Raw genomic sequence first — 7,991 nt, forward strand, 5'->3', positions numbered from 1 at the left:
TTGTTATTTGGAAAACTGGGAAATGTTATGCATGTACAAACTATTGTATTCTATAGTTAACTTTAACTATTAATTCCCTAATAAAGAAAGAAAGATATATATAATATTCATGAACAAACAACTCAAAAAAGTCAATAATAATATGCCTAGTCTAGGTCACTGAAATTCCAGGTTTATACTATGTTCCTAAATGAATTTTCCTTATAGAAGAAGCTAATTAATCTTTGGAGTTTCTTTTGTGTCTTTTTTATTAATAGTTTAATGTTAATTTATAAGATTATAAGATAATAGTGGTATAATTTCCACTATTAGAGTTCTGTGTCCCCACCCCTTCCACTGGAAGCTGCAATAGTTCTCCCAAGTTCACAGATACGTATTGACTTTATATCTATCACTATATATCTTTATGTACTTCTGTAGCATTTTGTCCGTTTTTTCTACAATACTGCCTTCACTTCCTTTCTAAATCACACCTACACTCACTATTACCTTCAAGCATTCTTCCCTTTTTTTTTTTTTTCCTTTATCTCTCTCAGATAAGAAAAAGTGTGCTTTACTTCCTTTGGTATTTTCCAGATTTGTGTACCTTTCAGTGATGGTATTAGAAAATTCTTGGTGACAAACACTTAGAGTCCTGGTGGAATTGGCATTCAGAGCCCTCTGGTCACCTCCCCTTATAAATTATTCCTCTAGGAGTATGGACCAATTTTAAAATTTTTTTTCAAATATTTATTTATTTTCCCTTTTGTTGCCTTTTTATTGTTGTTGTTATTGATGTCATCGTTGTGAGATAGGGCAGAGAGAAATGGAGAAAGAAGGGGAAGACAGAGAGGGGGAGAGAAAGATAGACACCTGCAGACCTGCTTCACCTTTTGTGAAGCAACTTCCCTGCAGGTGGGGGGCCTCGAACTGGGATCCTTATGCCAGTCCCTGCGCTTTGCACCACATGTGCTTAACCCACTGCGCTACCGCCCAAATCCCTGGACCAAATATTTTTGGGGGGGAATTCTGGCTTCTGGAATTGCTTCTCCTCTGGACAGGGACATTGGCAGGTCAATCCATACCCCCAGCCTTTTTCTATCTTTCCTTAATGGGCTAGGGCTCTGGAGAGGTGAGATTCCAAGAAACATTGGCGAGGTCTTCTGCCTAGGTAGGTCAGGTTGGAATCACAGTAGCATCTACAACTGGGTGGAAAGGCTATTTAATCTTTGTATGTAGCTAAACAGTCATGTAGAGAACTGCTAGTGTCTGAAAAGCCTTTCTCATCAGTCAGTAACCATCCTGCCTCCTTCCACTGTTTCTCAAAGCTTTGCCTTTGGTGAGATATGAGTTCTAGTCATTTACCCTAAAATGTATCCATTTAGTTCTGAAACCTCTGCCTATAGATTTAGAACACTTTATGATAACAGAGAGGTTGCTAATCAGAAGGAAAAAAATGAGGAATTTATGCTGAATAGGAGGAAGCTAGAGCAATTCAGTGAAACATTTTGGGCCATAGTGGCAACAGAGCTCTAAAAAGGAGACTGTGGTAGAGACTAGCTCTAGGCGGTAGACCCCTGGGAAGGTATCAGAAGGAAGGGAGCTCTAAATTTTCAAGTGAAATGGAACAGATGAATAGGAGGAACTAGAGCAAAATGTCAACATCTTTTATGTTTTCCCCAAGTTTGGTTTTTATGGAATAGGAAAATAAATTACTATGGCATAAAATTTGTTTTAAATCATTATTTTCTCCTGAATAGGGCATTAAACTTCTATAAGTCCACATTTCTTGCTTGTGAGGCTTCCTAATGAAGTATGAAACAGAGGAGGGAGGACTTCTTTGCCAGGAATGTTTATTTTATTGCCTTGATTATATATTACATTTCCTATGTAACAGATATCATTAAAAAAACTTCACTAATGTATTTGAAACATATGAGTTAGGATATATTACTGAGGGAATTAAAGGTTCAAGAGGTTAAATTTGTCCACTAAGGAAAACCCAGAATTTGAACCTATATGATCAGGGCCCAATATTTATTACCACACTGTGCTATCCCTCCTCTAATGTTAAGAAAGGTATTTCTGTTCTGGTGTTAAAGGAGATAAATTTGAATAGAGAGAAACTAGTTCTTAAAAGCTTACATTAAGGTGCTAAGTGACCAACACCAGAATTCTTTCTTAAATGTCAACCTGAAGGCCTTACTTGGATTTGATTCAGGCAGTCTGGGGTTTTGAAAATTGACCCAGAAAAATTGATGTTTAGGGAATCCTCCACCATTATGACAATTCAAAATTCCTTGATCAGAACATCATTCTCATTGCCCTCAAATGAACATGATCACAGGAAGCAACAGTAGCTCATGCTATAACATCTCATACATTTTCTAGCTACTCTAGCTCAGTGTCTAAACCACAGGCAGTGGTGGTGACATTTCTGACCACACCACCCCCAACTTCCATCTGTCAACAACCACTAAGCTGCCTTGAGTCCTTTCAGCCTCCCACACTCTGCCTGCTTTCCTTTTGTGAAAGCCTAGAATCCACAATCTTTATTTAAGTTAAAGGCTTAAACAGTCCTTACTGGAAGACAAAGTGGACATCTTTAATATCTATAATTAACTCCTGTTCTCAGTTCTGCCAACAGTAAGTAGTGCAGCTACGGCTGATGACCCCACTGCCAAAGATTATTCTTTGATTTAAATTAAAGGAAGCAAATAAATGCAGCAACATTTAATCATGAGACTAATGGTAGAAGTGAACCCTTAACTCAAACCTCTGTCATTTCAGGGCCCCATTCTCTATCTACCTCTAGTATTTTCTTACTTGTAGACTCAGAGGAAGTTGAAGAGTCTCACCTCTTACCTCATTAACATTTTCATGTCTTTTTTAAGTGGCTGAGAGTAGCAAGGATGAGGGAGATTAGCTATTGTTTCACTTTTGCTAATTTAAGCTCAGTTGATGAGCACACTGACCCAAGCAAATCAACATGGGAGCAGAGAAGTGGAAGCTTTTCATGTCTCCAAAGTTGCCATGAGAAACAGGCTTGAGAACAAGGTGAAATCAATTAAGGGAAGAAAACTAGGAAATCCAAGGTAAAATGTAATCAGTTCCCTATGTGAAGTATCATTGTCACCTAGAAGTAAAAGATGCCAGCATTACCAAAATAGCTTTTCTTATGAGTTCTGCTTTGTGACTTCCAAGAATTCAATTATTTTTCTATTTAAGAATGTGGTCATCATTTGTGCCACTAAGGGAATGCCTATCATTAGGTTTCTTTGACCAAATACCCTAAATGGTCCACAGAAAAGAGAAAAAATAAACTTTAAAAACAAATACACAAAAATTCCTCTTGCCTGTCAGAAAATCCTATAGAAAAACATCAATTTCTTTCCATACACTAACTTTGCAGGAAAAAACATCCTAAATGCACCTGCTGAAAAATAGAGCAAACAAACTGGAGTGTAACTGACCCTCTTGAAACAGGTAATAAAAATGTACATGCCAGTTACATTCCATGAGTGATTCTAAGTGGACTGTTAATTCTCCAATGCAGAAATTGCATTTATCTAAAATTGATAATTCAGTTCTAGAAGCTCAAAGCTGGTCTCTGGTGATCTTGATATAGTTAGATTTCAGTCAAATGGATCAGGGGGCCCTTGCTCTCTTCATGTTTAGGGAGGTTAGGAAAGTTATCCCCGATGTCTTTCAAACTTTTTCTTTGGGCTCAAGGAAGTAAGAGAATGATTTTCCAACATAGCTTTATAAGAAACATTAGTAGCAAAGTTTGGGTAGAACAGTTACTCTTTGAACCATATCTCAGGGAGGTTGTATTTACTCATTTTACTAAATGCCTGTTTTGGCTACAGCAAGAGTTCAGTAAAGTTTATTTATTTATTTAGTCAGAGCTTGTTAATTTAGAAGTTCTTATTTGTTAGACTTCAGCAGTCGGGCTTAAGAGGCTGTGGACCCTGCATTAAGACAAAGCCAACATGCATATAAAAGGAGTTCCCTCTCCCATTTTATTACCTTGAGCTCCTTGACTATAGAAGAATCTTTGAGCTGACTCAACATCCAAGAGTCTGTGAGCAGACTCCACATCCAGAAAATAATCCATTTTGGGATAATCCATCCTTGATGTCCTCAGTATTGTATCCAAAGAAAACAGTCACTTGGATGTCTGTCAAAAGGGGGGCTGGGAGGGGAAGAGCCAATATATTTAAGAATGTCAAATAGATTCTTAAAGTTCCTTACACATACACATGGTATAAGTATATATGAAATATATTTAATTTTAAAATAGGAAATACCATTACAGTATTTTAGTTCCCAGCTGACATTGCCAACTCTAAAGCTGTCCCTCAGAAAATCTTTTATTCTACATAAGAAAATGCAGTATTTAGTGAGAACCCATTAATGGTAAGCATAGTTTAGCAATACACATTAAAAAAAAAAGTTGACTTAGGCTAAAGAGAGATGACATACCAGTCTTTCCCTATGGTATACAGGTCAAAACTATCAGTTTTCAAAAGACTGCCTGATAAATAGTATGATTAAATATCAGCTGTCCTGAATATTGATCCCCAATTGATTCAGAGAGTTCTATTTCCCTCTGAGCAATTGGAATTGTCTGGGAATCAGAACCTTCACTCAGAAATGCTGTGTTTATGACAGAAAACAACAGATTTGAATCCCTTCCTCTTCAGTGACTCTCTATAGCATATTTTATAAAGCATTATATGACTATCACTTCCTTGCCCTTGACATAGGCTGTTTTTACAAGAAGAAAAATCTTGTTTGTGTAACAGTGACAATTATTTCAGAATTGCAGTGGTCCCTATAATATTAACATGCACTAGCCTCTCAGGAATCTAATATACTTCATTAAAAAGCATTCATTCATTCTTCATAGGTGGTATTTCCATGAATGCAACTAATAAAGTATTTCTAATTCAGGTTTCTCTCTTTTAAAGAAATAATTCACAAGAAAAATCATTAAAATCAAGCTAAAAGAGAACTGAGAGAATTCAAGAGCTTATCCTTTCTAACAGCATATTTTATTTTATAAAATCAAGTCTAATAAGAGAAAACTTTAAAACCCCCAAAGAACCACAAAAAGCAAATAATACTTACTGGAAAAAATACCAAGGGCTAACTGCCAGCAGTAAAAGCAAATGTACTTTCAGCCAGTATTTGATTTCACTAAACAATCCCAGTGAGAGTAAACAATTTTAATTGTTTGATTAAACAGTAATGAATAATGTATACCCTTCACTGGACTTCCTTTATCAGATAAAACGGCCAGAGGACGGTTACCTTAGCAACAAAAGGTGACGCCAGCCTCAGCCTCTTTTATCCTTCTCTGTGAAGGAAGAAAATGACCAGCTTCCTGTGTAAAACTTTGGCAGAAAATCATCTTCACCAAATCTACATTTTTATCAGGCAGGTTGTTCTCAGTCTCTCCATCACGACTCCCACCCCCACCTCCATTTCTTATACAGCAAAAGTGTCACAGTCATAGAAACAAATGGGGTTTCCATTTAATAATTAATTTTTCTAGTTCCAAGTCTCAGTTTGATTTGAAATTACAACAGAACTACATGATTAAATAGTTAATGTGGCAGGACAGCTGTCTAGAAATTGTCAGAGGTATTAGTTCATACTCTAATACTGGATACTGGTGATAGGAAATGACTATCTCACCTGGAAGATACTAAACATTCCCCTGTAATAATTAGTCTACAAATCAGTCACAGGCATCCAGGCTGAAAATAACTCTTTCCTTCTGTGATTCAGTCACTGGAAGAAGCTTAAAAAGCGATCTGAAATTCCCCAGGTTTTGAAAGATGCATTATAATATAGTCATAGATCATTTGAGAAATTTCCCTATGTACAAAAGAAAGATATCTACACAGATATAGGAAAAGAATAGACTTGAAGTTGGCAGGTACTCACCAGCACTTGTTGACCCCTTTCAACACATCACAGGGTATAAAATGAAGCTTCTGTGCAATGCTGAGCCCGCGAGCCCAAATGAACAGCTTCTAATTTTCCTTTCAATCTCAATTCAAGAGCACTGAGCAGAGGAAAATGATGGATTTGCCCGTTTTATATTGTGATGAAATGCAACCCAAGATGAGATCTGAGTGGAGCTCTTCTATAGAACACATTAGATTGCTAATTTAAGAAAATTGAAAGGTTTTGTTTTACTGTCTTCTTTGCTCTCTACTACCCCCTCAATTTAATTTGCATTTAAAATTATGCTCATGTCTCCTCTGTTCTTCAAGGTGTGGAGTACTTTCTAATCACAAAGGCTGCTTGGTAGGGTTTGATGCAATGCCACTTTTATTCTGAGCTACAAAACAAGGTGGGTAATTATAATTGTAAGCTATTTTCTGAAGTGAAATACAGAATGAACATTTGATTTCAAGCCTTACTTTTTCCATGGTCTTTCTCTTTCTGCCCACCTCTGATTACTTGTTCAAATCTCCAGCTCAAATCATGCCAATCTGTCTAAATGCAGTCCTCCTTCTGAATGTAACAAAATAGCCCTAACAACAAAAGGAAACTTTCCTAATATAGTTGAACTTGTTGAACACCTGCTTACCAAACATTACTAAGGGCTTTCAGATAGAAAACTTTGAGATCTACTAATGACAGACTTAATATTGACCAAATACAAGTTATATGTTATACTTTTCATAATTCTTTTGCACCCTGTAGTGACCAACAGAATTGGTAATAAAATGGCATGGTTTGCAGCAGCTTTGTTTTGTTAAGAAAAGTTATTTTTCTTAAGCCTTGGAAGGAGGACCACCAGAGTAAACAGAACTCAGCTGTGTGCCCTTGAGGTGAATGTGAAAGCTATCCTTGTTTTGTCTTTTAGACTCTCTTTTCCAATCAGAACAAATTACACACCAAGTTGGTGCTGCAGTTAAACCTGAAGAAAAAAGTAGCCAAAATCTACTAATCACATATCTTTGTGAAGAAATTCAGTGTTGAACTCAGAATACTCAAAGTTTTGCTCAAACACAAGGGCTTACTTTTTAAAAAATGCATTCCTATTCAGCTTCCAATGGAGACATTCTGAACACTTGACATTTAAAAGAGAAGAAAAGTGTCTTCTGGCTTCTTGAGCTTTCCGTAAGGTGTGGGCGATAGGTTCTGAACTCTTTATTGTGATCTTACTGAAATTGTGATGACTCACAGGTGAGAGTCAGAAAGAGACAGAGTGAGACAGAGAGAAAGAGAGAGAAGACCTAGTCTACTTCACATAACAAACACCAAACATCCAGGTGAGCATAGTTTTATGTGCTGTTGGAAATGTCAAATTAGAAATTTGAAAAATAGAGTTAATTGTTCTGAGACTGAGAATTGGGTTTGGAAGTCAGTTATTTCTGGATTATAGACCATGGAAGGCTTTTAAATGTCTTATAATGTCAATATACATTGTAAATGGCTCAGAATTTAAAAGAACTCAGAGAAGAAAATTTTAACTTAGAGAAAAGCAATGTATTTGTGAAGGGGATGACTTCATTTTTAAGAAAGGGACTTTGTTTTACTAAACAATTAGTTGCTGGTTTCTTTAACATGATATACTTAGCTTCTGAAATAAAATTTCTTTTTATTTTTTTATTTTTTTATTATTATTTTTTTTCCTCCTCCAGGGTTATTGCTGGGCTGGGTGCCTGCACCATGAATCCACCGCTCCTGGAGGCCATTTTTCCCCCCTTTTGTTGCCCTTGTTGTAGCTTCGTTGTGGTTATTATTGTTGCCCTTGTTGACGCAATTCGTTGTTAGATAGGACAGAGAGAAATGGAGAGAGGAGGGGAAGACAGAGAAGGGGAGAGAAAGACACCTGCAGACCTGCTTCACCGCCCGTGAAGCGACTCCCCTGCAGGTGGGGAGCCGGGGGCTCGAACCGGGATCCTTACGCCGGTCCCTGCGCTTTGCGCCACATGCGCTTAACCCACTGCGCCACCGCCCGACCCCCTGAAATAAAATTTCAAACC

General features: G+C 37.2%; 1 protein-coding gene across 1 annotated transcript in view; it reads right to left on the reverse strand.

Moving 5' to 3' along the window:
* The window catches only part of LOC132536569 (phosphatase and actin regulator 1-like), a 29,737-nt gene extending 23,517 nt beyond the window's left edge, over positions 1-6,220 (reverse strand). The window contains exons 1-2 of the mRNA XM_060184604.1: positions 5,935-6,220; positions 4,009-4,174 (exon numbers count right to left, since the gene is read on the reverse strand). Of these exons, the coding sequence (XP_060040587.1) occupies positions 4,009-4,111 (103 nt within the window). The 5' untranslated portion in view covers positions 4,112-4,174; positions 5,935-6,220. The remainder of the gene's footprint in view (positions 1-4,008; positions 4,175-5,934) is intronic.
* Between the last annotated feature and the right edge of the window lie 1,771 nt (positions 6,221-7,991).

Source organism: Erinaceus europaeus, unplaced genomic scaffold, assembly GCF_950295315.1.
Source record: "Erinaceus europaeus unplaced genomic scaffold, mEriEur2.1 scaffold_670, whole genome shotgun sequence".
In the NCBI taxonomy this organism is placed as follows: Eukaryota; Metazoa; Chordata; class Mammalia; order Eulipotyphla; family Erinaceidae; genus Erinaceus; species Erinaceus europaeus.